At 54.6% G+C, this 15,146-nt stretch overlaps 1 protein-coding gene across 1 annotated transcript in view; it reads left to right on the forward strand.

The window, feature by feature from the left end:
* Positions 1-10,047: 10,047 nt before the first annotated feature.
* SLC25A48 (solute carrier family 25 member 48) overlaps positions 10,048-15,146 on the forward strand; it is a 40,404-nt gene continuing 35,305 nt past the window's right edge. Inside the window, exon 1 of the mRNA XM_064595587.1 lies at positions 10,048-10,295. Coding sequence (XP_064451657.1) covers positions 10,250-10,295 — 46 coding nt within the window. The 5' untranslated portion in view covers positions 10,048-10,249. The remainder of the gene's footprint in view (positions 10,296-15,146) is intronic.

Below are 15,146 nucleotides of genomic sequence, written 5' to 3' on the forward strand. Positions count from 1 at the left end.
TCAGCCTTGCCCCACGACCCCACAGCCTCAGGAAGTGGCCCCACAGCCCTGGGGGCTCCCTTGGCCCTCCTAGCCAGAAAAACTGCCTGATGACAAATGGAGAGCATCAGCCCCAAAAGGGGCTCCACCGAGGGGATGTCAGCCTGGCCCAGCACTCGGACCTCCCCACGGTCCTGGTTCTGCTCTAGCCTGCCCCAAGCTCAGAGGGAGGGAGCAGGGTCCACGGAACAACCGAGGGATACAGACCAGAGACTAAGTTGCAAGGGTTGCAACTGATGCCCTAACGGGATGCTTTGGAGAAATACGTGCAGCTTCCATGTATGGAGCATTTGCTATGGGTTAGGGATAGACGCTGTGTCCACTCCATCCTTCCAGTGAAGGAACAGGCTCAGAGAGGTAGGCTGCATGCCTGGGCTCATACAGCTCACAAACAGCGGGCTGGGATTCATACCTGGGTCTGTCTGTCCTCGGGGCCTGAGTACTTAAAACCCTTTCCTCTACACCCCTCCTCAGTGAGTCTCCACACAGCAAGGAAAGGGCCAGCGACCCCCTGTCAAGCTTCCTGGAGGCCATCCCACAGGCCTTCCCTCCCTGCCCCCTTTCCTTCCCTGGCTTATGGCGCTTGGGAGTAGCAAGCAGAGGAAAGCAACATAACACACGGCTACCGAAGACCTGCCTCCCTGACCTCTGCGGGTAAGATGTCCTGGTGCCCCAGCCTGGCCCCAAACGCCAGGCTCACCCCATGCCACAGCAGATGGCCCCGAGGCTGAAGCACGCGGTTACGATGACAGGACTCCCCCCCCCTCCCCCGGGGCAGTGAGCCGTGCCTCCTATTCGAAGCAGTCTCTTGGTACCCACGTTCACCCTTTCTGTCCCGTGGCACTGGTTTCATGCTCCCACCCCTCCCCTGTGATGGCTGGATCCCTGTCCCTCCACCCAGCAGGACACCCTCCCCTGCTGCCCCATCTGCCCGAGGATGGCAAAGTTGAGAGGACGCGCGCGAGGAATCAGGCGGCCGTACTTCGGTTACCTCCAAGAATTGCTTTTTTAAAAAATGCACTTTTTAAAAAAATTTCTGAGCCACTCATATGATTTCCCTTCGGGCTGGGCTGACAGTAGGGTGAAGACATTCAGTGCCCTTGCTGGAAGACTCCTTGGCTTTGTTCTTGGAGGGGGTGACTGGTCTTTCCCCCTTCCGTGTCCCACAGGGCCGGGTCCAGCCAGCGGGTGTCCCTGGGCTCTCGTCGCCCTCAGAGAAATGGACTGGGCTGGGAAGTGTCTGGCTGCCTCTTAGAAACGGGGGCCACTCTCCCCTGGGCCAGTCCAAGCTGGGGTGGCCGTGTGGCTTCCTGTCCCCACGCGGGCGGCCTCCCAAGCATCAGCAGGGCCCCCCCGCCAGTGCTCCCGAAGGAGCTGGACGAACGTGAGTGGCTCGCGTGCCCAAGAAAACCGCCAGTGTTTCGGGACGGAGAGTTTTCTGGAGTGAGCAGTTTGCAGGAAGGATCTGGGGCAAGAGACGACCAGGGTGAGGGAATGGGCTTACCTGGAAGAGCAGTCTGCTTGCTGCTCGTCAGTCCAGCCGGCATCGGCTGGGAGTTCTGTGCTGGCACAAACACATGCACGAACACATGTCAGGACACAGAGGCCGTAACAAGGGTAAGCGCCACCTCGCTGCCGTTGTTTACCCTGTGCCAGCCCGGGGCTGAGCACTTCACGTGCAATGAGGAGGAGTTAAGAACGATTTCGTCTAGGGGCGCCTGGGTGGCTCAGTCATTGAGCCTCCTGCCTTCGGCTCAGGTCATGATCCCGGCGTGCTGGGATCGAGCCCCAAGTCAGGCTTCCTGCTCCGCGGGGGAGTCTGCCGCTCCCTCTGCCCCTCCCCTGCTCATGCTTTCTCGCTCCCCCTCTCTCAAATAAATAAATGGAAAAATCTTAAAATACAATATAAAAAAAAAGAATGATTCTTTTAGGCATGATTGGCGCTCCCATTTCACAGATGAGAAGGTCTAGGCGCAGGTTGATTAAATGGCCGAGTGAAGAACCCAGAGCCAGAAAATAGTAGAGCCAGGCTGTGAACAGATCTCAGCTGGACCCCATGCGTTTGACCGTTATGCTTAGACCATAGTGAACATTACATTACGCTTACGTTACGTCTATTAGATCTCGAATTCTCTGTAATAAGTCATCTCAGTGGCTTCAGATAATGACATACCTGTATTTTCTCCCAGTTGTGAGGGTCGGGAACCTGGCAGCAGCTCGGCTGGGTGGCTCTGGCTGGGGTTTCTCGTGAAGTTGCGGTCAGGGTATCGGCCAGGGCTGTGGTCACCCGAAGGCTTGACGGGGGCTGGAGGCTCTGCTTGCTCGCTCTCACAGCTGGACTCTTCCCACCTAGCCTCACGAGTCCCGGATTGTCACCTTCGGCATACTCTGTGGGTCACGCAGATGAGCTGTCATTCAGTGTGGAAAGAGACCTCACAAGGGCATGAATGTAAGTGCTGGGGGTCCTCCTGGACACTGGCCACCGAAATGCTGTCATACAAGGTCCAGAGCCCGATCCTGGTGACTCACAGGGGGAGCGAGCTCGTTCACTGAGGCCGGTGTGCAGGAGGGAGAAGGTGGGGCTGTGGCCGGCTGACGTCACAGGGGAGCTGCCGCAGGACCACGCGGGTGTGGGCCAGTGGGTGGCTTCCCTGCTGCCCCGGCCCCAAGGGGCCTTGTAGTGGGCCTGAGCCTCCTCCCTGGCCGCAGGTTTTGTCACTTAGCAAATCTTTCTTTTAGAGAAAATATAATCCATATGGTTTGGGATTTTGTTCTTTTAAAGTTTTCCTTTGTACTTTGTACAGAATTGAGATGTCTTTGGAGTCCTTTAAAATCTCTCCTCTCTTAACAACCAGAAGTCTGCTCTTTGCCACGTTCACAGGGACCCTGGAGCAGAGAACAATGGGATTTGGGTGGGTTCAGAGCTGGAGGTCTGGTCACACCCTGTGTCTTTCCTTAAGGCGATGCATAGCAAGTAAGAAGGCCTGTGCTGTCCCTGGGTTCGAATCCCTGCCCACCTGTCCCCTGGCCCCGTTCCCCAGTCCTGGCCACCACCCTCACACAGAGGGCATTTGGTTGTGCGTGTCCTGGGGTGACGGTGAACTGCCCAGGCAGGTGTGGAGAGGGAGACCACAGCCCTTCTGAGACGCTTGACCAGCACAGGCCTCCGCTTTCCCTGGACAAGATGAGCAGGTCCTCGCTGAGAGCAGAAGCTGGTTTGCAAGGAGCCCAAGCCCTCCTCAGCGTGGGTCAGGGAGGTTTGTCTCGGTGAGATGCAGATGGCTGCAAGACGGGTCCTCTGTCCACTCACAGGGAGCAGCACAAAGCCTGAGGACCACCTATAGTCACTTTGCTGGCCAAGGTCCTCCACCATCAGACCCCCAGCCTTCAGCCTCCCCTCCCACAGCAAGGAGCCTCTTCAGGGTCTCCTGCCTTCCCTGACTGGCATTGTTCAGGCTCTTGCCTCCGCCCACCTGCCCTTCTCTACTACCTTCATGGGTCAAAACCCAGGTTGTCTCTTTAGGATCCGCTCAGATGTCACCTCCTTCCTGCGGCTTCTGAGTCTGCCCTCGAGACTTTCTTCTGTCCCTCCTGGCCTGAATTCTTTACAGGTCATCCAGAGTATGGAGTTTCCTGGCCTCCCCCCAGGACCCTGTAGCTGATGTTTGGAGAATGCATGATAGGGGAGACCCCCCCACATGGCAGAGCTGGGGCAAACATCTTCAACACAAACTTCTCTCCTGAGTCAGCAGCTCAAGCCTTCTGCATCCCCGGCAGGTTGGTCCCCAGTAGGTGTTTAGCCGGGACTTTGGGATGTGGTCTCAACTGCTGTACTGGATCCTTCCACCCCTCCTCCCATGCCCCTCTCCTCTTGCAGAAACCAGTCCACTCTAGATCTACCTGGTCCCCTGACCTGCCTAGCCTCCACCTGTCCTGGGCACCAGCCCACTGATGTCCATCAGTTGAGAAGAAAAGCCCAAGGTGGGCCAGGCTTTCCTTGCTCTCAGACGCGCACAGAACCAGCTCGGCCCATGGGAGTCTGTCAGGGAGGACAGGACAGAGGGTATCCCAGGGCATTCCCCATGATTACTGGGGCATCTGCTCCAGAAGCCCTAAGAATATGAGTGTGGTTGGCAAATGTTCATACCATCTTATTGATGGTGGAGAAACTAAAGCCCAGAAGTTAGGACATTTATGCAGATGGGCCAGGGCAGGGATGGGGGCAAGCAAGGGCTTTGGAGAAAGTCACCTCAACTTTCTGAGTCTTAGCCAAGAGGCAGCACCTTGGTTAAGAGCTGGGCCCTGGAGTCATACAGCAGGTGTGTAATCAATCCTCCATTCACTGGCTGTGTGGCTTTGGGGAAATTGCTTAACCTCCCTGAACCTTACTCCTTTCACCTATAAAATGGGGAATTTCCTCACAGAATAAAATGAGATGTTATAGGTGGAGCATATAGTACTGGGCCAGCTTGGAGCCCTGGTTTAAAAAAAAAAAAAAAAAAGACCCTGGTATATTCAAGGTCTTGATAACTGGGGCATTCTCCCTCCAAGAACAGTCAGCTTGGAAAAGCCTCAGATGGATCCTCCTCAGTCCTCTCAGAAGTCCTCTCTGGCACGTTCAGATTCCTCTGAGCCTCCCAGGTCAGCTCCTCTTTCACTGCCCAAGTGTATGCTCTGCCAGCCCCGGGCCAAGGAATCTGGGCCCAGAAACTCCCCCTGGGGCCGCCAAGCTGGTTTTTTCCTCCCGGGATCCCAAGTGCTGGACGGCAGCGCCCTCTGCTGGCACATCTTGACAAGACACCCAGAGCTGGTGTCGCTGCGGCCCAGAATTTCATACTTTTTGGATACTGCCTAAGACGGAAGTCATCTGTACTCTCCAAAAGACAGAAGGGGAAACTGAGGCCTGGACTTGCCCACGGGGCCCAGGGAGGCAGCAGCAGCACCAGAAGTAGAGCCCAGGCCACCCAGTCTTCCAGTGGCTGCTTTGCCCCCCGGCACAGCCCTGCAACTCTGTTTCTTAACTTGGAGTCAAACTGAATTGCTGCTGGACCAAATACAGTCTGAACATGCTCTGAATAGACTTTCTCAAAGAACTGTCAATAAAGGAGGGAACGTTGCCCCAAATGAGAAGCTCGAACAGCACCTTAAAAATCACCGTAGGGGCTCTTTTCTCTTTCCATTAGAGTCAGGGAGGGATCCAGAGAGCTCCTACTGTCTGAGGCCAGTACAGGATGGATGCAACAGGTGCAAATGCCCAAAGAAAAAGACAACATACACATGTGTTTCCACTCCATTCATTTGCATTCAGCAGTCAGGAAGTCCTGTTCATCTGCTCCGTGGCTGAGGCTTAGGATGCCATGGCGGTGGATGAGTCAGAAGAGTCCTATGCTCCCAGGCGTCCCAGGCATTGCTCGAGGACTGACCAACATGGTAAGGGGTGGAATGAGAAACAGGGATGCCTCAAGAGGGACAAGGGCTTGACCTTGGCCCAGGGGTCTGGGGAGGCCTCTAGGAAGAGGACGTTTCACCTTAGGCCTGAAGGGAGTAGAAGCTCTCCTCCAGAAATGCAAGAGGAGGGAGCCACAAGCAGGAGTGGTTAGTGCAAAGGTCCTGAGGTGGAAAAACATCTGGTAGCTTTGAGGGCCTGAAAGGAGCCAGGCTTCTGTGACATGCCAAGAAAGGCCCAGGGCCTCATCTGCTCTGCCTTGTATCTGGACCCTGTCTTAAACTGTCGGCAGTCAGCAGGCCTTTCTGACTTCTGCTCCACAGCCTTCCCCATTTAAGGCCCACTGAGTGGTGGCTGTCCACCGGGCCTGTGCCAGGTGCTGCAGGCTTACAGGAGAATAAGGCAGCACCCTGTTCTCAGGAAGACAGACTAATCTTTAGAGGGTGGTAGCCGTGATATGGATATGCCCGAGATGTTCTGGAAACACACCGGGGAGAGAGCAGATCCAGTGTGGAGTGGGGTGGTGAGTGCTTCATGGAAGGCATGTCAGGAGAAGGTGGGGGCCGAGCTGAGTCTCAAAGGAGTCAGGTACAGGGGTTAGCCAGGGAAGCAGAGGAGAGGGTGTTTGTAATAGGAGAACATGTGTGCACGGTTGCATGCAGAAAGCAGGTGGGGTTTGGGGGGCACACTGCCCAGCTGGGGCTCCAGCCTGAGGGGAGGTGGTAGGAAGTAAGAAGTGGAAAGGCCGCCAGACCCAAGCCCGCAGACCCTTGCATGCCAAGCTGGGGTGTTGGAATTATGCTCAAGGCCATGGGGAGTCATGGGAGGTCCCTCAGCAGAGGAGGGCTGGAGCAGATGGAAGGTTTCAGAATTTCACTGCGGTAGTGGCTGGAGGCTAGACAGGGGACGGGGCAGAGCATCTCTGTCACCCTGATGCAGGCACACAGTGGTACAGACCTGAGCTCGGCCACATAGGGAGAGGTCAGAAAGGGCTGGGCGTCAGGGTCACGGAGGAGATGGCTGATGGCATGAGGCCTGGGGCAGAGAGAGGAATCAGACCACATCCAGGGTCTGGCTTGGGTGACGGCTGGGTGGGGAAAGAGGAATACTTTGGGAGTTACAGAGTTCAAGGGACGTGTCACATTAGAGATGATGTGGGGCCTCCCAGGTGGCGGAGTTGAGTAAAGAAAGGTGTGTGAAGTCTGAGTGGGAGCTGGGATGTGGCTCTTGTGAGCAGAGAGGCGTGGGCGTGGTTGGGACAGGGGGGCCATGAGGGCCCCGAGAAACCCCGCACGGAGGGCCACACAGGGGAGGAAGCACCAAGGAGGGAGAGCGGGACAGCAGAGAAGGGGAGAAGAGCTGAGCGGGGGGCGGGCTTCCAGAAGGCGGGGCCACAGCCGCAGGCCATGGGGCAGGAGTCCGCTGACCCAGGACTGCGCTGCTCAGGCAAGGCCCGTGGGGAGGGAGGACTTGGCTGGGAGAGCCTTGAGGAGACGGAGCCGTGAGGCTGGAGAGACGCAGTGCAGGCGCCCAGAGCCTGAGGCCTGGAGGCCATCCCTGACAGCCGCCTGGCACACAGCTCCCTCCCAGGGCTCTCACCGTCACCTCCCTGTGGGCAACCCAAACTGCCTCCTCTCTGTCAGCTCCCAAGAGCGGAGACTGGCCCATAGCTGGGGCTCAGGGAAGTCGTCCCCTGAAAAGGCGAAGGAGAGGTGGGAAGTGGGCCGCAGGTGGTCAGAGGTTAGCAGCCCATCCCACGTGTGTACCCCACGGCAGCAGGAAATGCTCCAGGAGGGTACCTCTCAGGAAGAGTTGAGGGAGAAAGGAAATGGGGATTTTTTCTGGCCCTAGCAACCCAGGGAACTGACCGCTCTGTGCCTCAGTTTCCCTACCCGCTCCCTCCCAAGGGTAGAATATAAATGCGTATGGCAGCATTCCAAATGCTCCCAAGCAGGGAAGCCAGGAGTCAGCCACAGACCAGACCCCCTCCCCAGAGTGAGCATTCGGCCAGGTCCCCCGGCCTAGTGGTCTGGGATGCTCCAGGCCTGCCCCTTGACTGCCACTAGACCTGGGTCCTCCCCCTGCCTGTCGGGTGAGGTGCCTCATGCACAGGTTGGTGGCACACATTTGGGAATGGAGCACAGTGGTGTATTCTGGAAAGGAGCCCACACCTTCCATTCTGTTGCACTCATTAGCAGTTTAAGCAGTAGCTTTCGGGGCCACTGCCTGCCACCTCAGGACCTGCCAGTTACTGCTGACATGGGACTGAGGAATGACAACCGGCCTGGGGGTCCTCCAAGAGAGAGGGCCTTCCCACCTGTTGACTTGCTCAGTGGTGAACTCACAGAAAGGCCACTCTTGGGAGACCTTTCATTTCTTAGAACTGTCCCAGCACATACCCCAGACCTGGTAGGCGGGGCATAGCTTGGGGGTCAGTGCTGATGGTGAGCCCTGACTCCTCAGCAGGCTTCTAGGCCCTTCTCAGCAAGCCTCAGTGGTCAGACTTCGTCTTGCTTTGGAAGGAGGCGGCCTGGGTGGTGGCAGCATGATGGCCTGGGTGAGGTGATATGGACGTGTCAGCGGGAGAAGAGCGGGCCCAGCAGAGGCCCCTTCTTCTAGACCATACCCTCACGATGTGGGGGTGCCAAGGCTGGGGTCCTGCTGGAAGTTAGCATCAACTCACCTTCCTTCTTGGAAGGAGGTCAGGGAACTCCCATTGCGCCAAAAGCACCTGCACACAGCCAGGCCATGTGCCCCAGTGAGCGTGGACCTCCGGCTGGGTCCTGGCTGGGTGCAGAGCTTCCCTACAGAGAGGATATCTGAGGGACAGAGGACTACCCCTCGGCCTCCCTGGGTGGCCCAGGGCGGACAGTGTAGGCTGAGCCTGGATCTGAGGGGAGCTAGGCCCCTGGAGAGCTGTACCTGAAGATTAGACACGACCCTGAATGTCCAGGTGCTTGCTTGCGTGGGTGCTGAGTGGGACATGACAGGGATGCCAGTTAGCATCAGTTCCCGGGGCTGGGAGATGGAAGAGAAAGCCCACAGCTGATTGGAATCAGTGCTGTCAGAGTGGTGTCCGGTGAACGCAGGGTCCCACCCGGGAAACAATCGGTAGGGGATATACGTATGTTATGTAAGTGTGGGGTTTAGCTGGGCAAGTCTGAAACCTGGAGTGCAGGCTGCAAGGCTGGAGATATCCAGGCAGGAGTTGGCACTGCATTCCACAGGCAAAATTTCTTTTCCCTGGGGGAAGCCTCCATTTTGCTCTTTTAAAAAGTTTTTTTAATTCTTAAAAAAATTTTTAATTTTATTTTTTGAGAGAGAGCGCGCATGAGCGAGAGAGAACAAGCAAGGGGGAGCAGCAGAGGGAGAGGGAGAAGCAGACTCCCCACTGAGCAGGGAGCCTGATGTGGGGCTCGATCTCAGGCCCCTGAAATCATGGCCTGAGCCAAAGGCAGCGGCTTAACCGACTGAGCCACCCAGGCGCTCCTAATTTTTTTTTTTTAATTATTTTTAAGTAACCTCTCCACCCAACAGGGGGCTCAAACTCAAGACCCGAGATCAAGAGTCGCATGCTCTTCCCACTGAGCCAGGCAGGTGCCCCTCCGTTTTGCTCCTAAGGCCTTTAGAGCAAAGATTGGGTGGGACCCACTCAGGCGATCAAGGATAATCTCCCATACTTAAAGTCACCTGGTTTGGGCTGCGAACCGTATCTATAGAGATAGCTTCCTATCTCTATATCAAACACCTAGGTTAGTGTTTGATGGAATCACTGGGTACTGTCGCCGCCGAGCGGACACATAGACCTGACCCGCGGCAGGGCTGATAACGAAGGCCTGCTCACAGCCGCTGCAAGGAGGAAGTGGAACCCTGCACAGCGCCCCGGGCACAGCCTCTGGCCTGAAGACCTCCAGAGAGCGAGTATTTATTTAGAGCTGACTTGGAGCCTACCTTTGGGCTAGGGACTTTGCGCACACTCTTTGAGTTACTCTTGAATAGATAGGGTTCTGCAGCCAGAGAGGCGTGCAGGCTGTGGCCGAGAAAGAGTCCCTAACCTCCAAAAAGGACCTGCAAAACTGTGTGTCCTGTGTCTTTCATGGTGAAACCGTCTCCCAGCTTTCAATCAGCCCCTCGGAAAACGAGGGGCTTGCGGCCACGCTGGCTGCTCGCTGCGCCTTCAGTTAGCGTTCCTTCAGCGCTGTTTTACGATCCTATCACAGCGCGCTCTTGGGGCTTGTGATCGCGTTCTTGCCGACTCGGGATGAAGCCGCCCTTTCTACCTCTTGTGATGAACTTGGCAAAACTCTCCCTGACATCCCTTGCCGTGTCCCGGAGGAAGTGTGAACAAGGCAGGGCCGGCATCTTCGCCTCAAGGCCTGGAGAGAGGGTGTGAGGGGGCCAGGCGTGGGCGCCGGGGGGAGGGGGGGGCGGGGAATGCGGCGCCCCGGGCCCCAGTGTCCCCGGGCCCCAGTGTCCCCGAGCGGCGCGGTGCGGCGCCTTTAAGGTCCGCTGGGGGCGTGCTAGCCGCGGCCGCGGGCGCTCGGAGAGGTGAGAGCGCGGCGGCGCGGAGACCGGGCGCTCGGAGAGGTGAGAGCGCGGCGGCTCGCGGGCCGGGCGGCGCGGAGACCGGGCTCGCGGTAGGAGCTGCGGGGCGCTCGAGGCTCCCAACTCCTCCCCCGACACGCGGGCCGGCGGGCCACGCGCCGCGGACTCGGACTGGGCACCGGCCCGGCTCCAGGAGCGCGGGGCGCCGCGGCTCCGACCATGGGCAGCTTCCAGCTGGAAGACTTCGCGGCGGGCTGGATCGGAGGTGAGCCCAGCCCTGGACGGGAGGGAGCGTCCCGGGAGGTGCGTGTGCCCGGGAGAGAAAGAGAGACCGGCCGCGTTTTCAGGCCGTGCCGTGGTGGGTCTGGGAGCCCCGCACCCGTGCGCCTCCACCACGCGCGCAGCGTGCGCGCCGCCTGCTACCGGAGTGCCCCGCCGCCCCGCGGCTGCTGGCCTCGCTGCCCCTCGCCCGCTGCCCCACCCGCGTCGCGGGTTCCCCCGGAGCTGCGGCTTTGCCTCCGCGTGAGGACCGGGCGACCTGGCCCCGGTAACTATTAAACCGGCCGTCGAAGCCGACAGCCAATGGAGCGCCCGGGCGCGCACACACCCTCCGGAGGCCGGCTGTGCGCCTGAGTGGGGGGACGCGGCTGCAAGAACTTGCGGGTGAGGGTGGCGATTGTCCCGGGCGCGGGATGGGGAGCCCGGCTTCGCGGTCAGGCCGGCCCTAGGGGGCGCCCCGGCTGGAGGGTGCGGGGCGCGCCGAGCTGGGAGCCCAGCGCCTGGCTGCAGGTGCCCATTGCCAGATAGGAGGAACCCCTCCTGTTTTCAGCCTTTATGGACTGTCACTGCTCGCGGCACTCTTGGACCCGCTCCTCCCTTGGAGTCGCTCCTGGAGCGGCTGTCTGCTGGGCCCGGGATGGGTCGGCTTGGGCAACAGTTGCATCCATTTCCTTGCTTCTCTGATCGTCTCTTTACAGTAGGTTTATTTCTCTACTTTTGTCAGCTACTGACGGGGTGTGGGGAGGGTTTGAGAAGCACTAGCACGTATTGTAAAATATCTTTCTTTTTGGCCATCTAAGAGAATCATCAGAAAAGGGATGTTGGCAAATGCAACCCCTGCCCGAAGTCAAAAGCAAAAACAAAACCAAAACCTGAGGTGCTGAGACAGAGGCTATCATTAATATGTTTGTGCCCCACCGAGTGTTCTAGGAATGAAGACCAGGAGATTTATAGGAAAATGAAACAAATAAAAAGAGCAACAGATCAGATAGCGTTCCAGGATCCCTTTCTGAGGGCTGCTCCCGCCTCTGTCCCCCAGCAGGTGGCTGCAGGGCCCCTGCTTCTTGCTGTCATGAGCAGAGGAGGTCCCTTTCACCATAAGCAGTTATTTTGCACAGGCTTTCTAGACCTTCCTCTCCTAACTTTACCATGGGGCGGGGGGCTGTACCCAGAGACCCACTAGCTGTGTTCAGGCCCTCTTTGGACAACTAACTATCAGCCATTCTGGGGGAGAGCCTTCCGTACTTAAGGCTATCCCCTTACGTAGCCAGACCAACTTCAGTCGGGCTGTCCTTGGCTGGGTTTGAGGGTAAGGCTGTCCGAGTAGCTGCAGGTCTCTGATGACTCCGGGGCCCTCCCCAAGTCACACAGTAAGTAGTGGATTGTCCTTTATTCTGCGATCGTCCTCACTTTGTTCATGTTAACATTTTGTTGTTGTCTTTTGGTTTGGGGGTTTTCTTGCTTCCATGAAGTGAGGATGAGCGTCGTAACAATACTCAGTCGGTAGCAGGTGCTGTTGAAGTGCCACAGGTATTTTTAAAACAACTTCACTGAGGCTATTTTATGCATCATAAGATATACCCATTTCAAGTATACAATTCGGTGATTTTTAGCAACCTTACCAGTGTTTCAGCCATGTCCGTAAATTCGTTCTAGCACATTTTCTTCCCCGGTAAGATCCTTCATGCCCATTCACAGTTAAATTCCATCCCCTCCTCCCTCTGGGCAACCATGAATCTACTTTCTGGCTCTATAAATTAGCCTTGGTCTCATGTCTATTGATGTATATTTCTTTGTAGCCCCAGTGAGGTAGCTACAATGATTATATCCTCGTGTTACAGACGAGGAAATGGGTACACAGAGACATTCAGTGACTTGCTCAAGGCCATGCATCTAGCTTGAGCCCTGGGATTCCAACCCAGACAGCCTGGTTCCAGGGCCATCTTAACCCCTGTACTCATCTCTAGGTGTTTTCTTTCTTAATGAACTTGCAGAATAAAATTCCACCATGACATCCTTTACATTTTGTTTGAAGTTTTACTGGTCCGTGAGGTCCTCAGGTCTGGAAACCAGTGACCTGACTGTCCCATTTCTGATCTTTGCATTCCCTGCTTTCAGATGTGTGGGCTAATGAGTGACCAGGGAGATAAACATCCAAGGTGAGCTCTGAGGCTGCTTCCCTGGACTAAGGGATGCCCACAATGAAGGGGGCACTCACTAGTGAGCAAGCAACTAGAGTCTGGGGACCAGAAGTCCTTTCTTCCCTTGCTGGGAGGGGCTCCTACAGAGTGAATACTCCAGCTTCCCTCTGCTTGTCACCTTTCGGCCTCTGCCCACTTCCATGGGAAGGAGGGGCTGAGAGAGGTCTGGTGGTTCTAGATGGAACACATGTCTGTTCTGGGGTTAGCTGGTTCCTCTGCCCCTCTCTCTACCTGTCTCATATTCCAGGACTGCCTTACCAGGTTAAATCACCCCTGCTAGCAGAGACGCTTCATTCCTCATCAGCGTGGCAGGGAATTTATTCTAGAGGATTGGTTGCTGTTTCAACCTCACAGTCACCAACTTCGACAACAAGGGCTTCTTCATCTACATGACCTCAGGGCAGTCTTGCTTCCCACTGAAGCTGTTTGGGCCTTGTGACTCTGTGTGGATGGGCATTTTTCTGTGAGAAGAAAAATTCTTCTTTAATTTAATTTAAATTTAATTTAAATTTAATTAATTTAATTTAATTTAAAGAGGGCTTCTTTAAAAAAACAAAACAAAAACAAAAAACAAATAATAATAATAAAAAAACTGGATAGTGACAGCATCTCTTTTTGAACAGCCTATAAGAGCCAGGACTTTGCTGGTACTTGACTTTCATTAGCTCATTTCATTCTTACAATGGAACTGTGAGGTAGGTGCTAATATGACTCCCACCTACACCTGCTAAAAGTGAGGTCTAGAAAAAGTGAAGTAACCTGTAGGTAACCGAAAAGTTTCTGGGTTTTCTCTTCACACCTTCCCCGCTTTTCTTTGAGGTAAAAATCACATAACCTAGAAATAACCATTTTCAAGCATCCAGTTCAGTGGCATTTAGTGCATTCACGGTGTTGTTCATCTGTCAGCTCTGTCTAGTTCCAAATTTTCCTCATGCCCAAAGAAATCCCTGGATCCATCAAGCAGTCACTCCCGTTTCCCCTCCCCCCAAGCCCTGACAACCCTTAACCAGGTTTCTGTCTCCGTGGATTTGCCTGTTCTGGATAATTTGAGTAGATGGAATCAGACACAATGGGACCCTTCTGTGTCTAGCTTCTTGCACCTAGTGTACCGTTCTCAACCTTCATCCACACTGCAGTATGCTTCGTTCATCCCCACTGATGTCCAACAAGATTCATCAGAGGGATTTACCACATGGCATTTACCCACTCACGCACTGATGGACGTTTGGGCTGTTTCCACCTTTTGGCCGTTGCAAATATTCCTGCCGTGAACATACGTGTTCATGCACTTGTTCCAGTGCCTGTGGTCTCTTCTTTTAGGTCTCTCGCTAGGAGTGGAATTGCTGGGTTGTATGGTGATTCTTTGTTTCACTTCTTGAAGAAATGACAAGCCATTGCCACAGTTGTTGCAACATTATACATTCCCATCCCAACATGCAAGAGTTCCAGTCCCTCCATATCGTTGCCAACACTTACTGTTTTCCTTTAAAACAGAACAACAACAACAAACAAACAATTATAGTCATCCTAGTGGGTATGAAGGGAATCTCCCTGTGATGTTGATTTGCCTTTCCCTAATGACTAATGGCGTTAGGCATGTCTTCATGTACACATTGGCCATGGGTATATTATCTTTGGAGAAATGTCTCTTCATGTCCTTTTCTCATTAAAAAAAAATTTGTGTGGGGGGGGTCACCTGCGTGGCTCAGTCGGTGGAATGTGTGACTCTTGATCTCAGGATTGTGAGTTCAAGCCTCCTGTTGGGTGTGGAGCCTACTTTAAAAAAAAAAAAAAACTTTTTTAGTTTTAAGTATTTCTTATAAATTCTGGATACTAGACCCTTATCACCTATATGATTTGCAGATATTTATCCCCATTCCATAGGTTGTTTTCACCTTCTTTATAGTGTCCTTTGCTGCACACAGGTTTTTTTTTATTCTTATGTTAATCCCCATACATTACATCATTAGTTTTAGATGAAGTGTTCCATGATTCATTGTTTGTGCACAACACCCAGTGCTCCATGCAGAATGTGCCCTCCTCAATACCCACCACCAGGCTAACCCATCCTCCCACCCCCCTCCCCTCTAGAACCCTGTTTGTTTTTCAGAGTCCATCGTCTCTCATGGTTCGTCTACCCCTCCAATTTCTCCCGCTTCATTCTTCCCCTCCCGCTACCTTCTTCTTCTTCTTCTTTTTTAACATATATTGCATTATTTGTTTCAGAGGTACAGATCTGAGATTCGACAGTCTTGCACAATTCACAGCGCTTATCAGAGCACATACCCTCCCCAGTGTCTATCACCCAGTCACCCCATCCCTCCCACCCACCCCCCACTCCAGCAACCCTCAGTTTGTTTCCTGCAATTAAGAATTCCTCATATCAGTGAGATCATATGATACATGTCTTTCTCTGTTTGACTTATTTCACTCAACATAATACCCTCCAGTTCCATCCACGTCGTTGCAAATGGCAAGATCTCATTCCTTTTGATGGCTGCATAATATTCCATTGTATATATATACCACTTCTTCTTTATCCATTCATCTGTCGATGGACATCTTGGCTCTTTCCACAGTTTGGCTATTGTGGACATTGCTGCTATAAACATCAGGGTGCACGTACCCCTTCGGAT

Source organism: Mirounga angustirostris, unplaced genomic scaffold (genome assembly GCF_029215605.1).
Source record: "Mirounga angustirostris isolate CCGP_5_RB_7025 unplaced genomic scaffold, mMirAng1.0.hap1 SCAF_7, whole genome shotgun sequence".
In the NCBI taxonomy this organism is placed as follows: Eukaryota; Metazoa; Chordata; class Mammalia; order Carnivora; family Phocidae; genus Mirounga; species Mirounga angustirostris.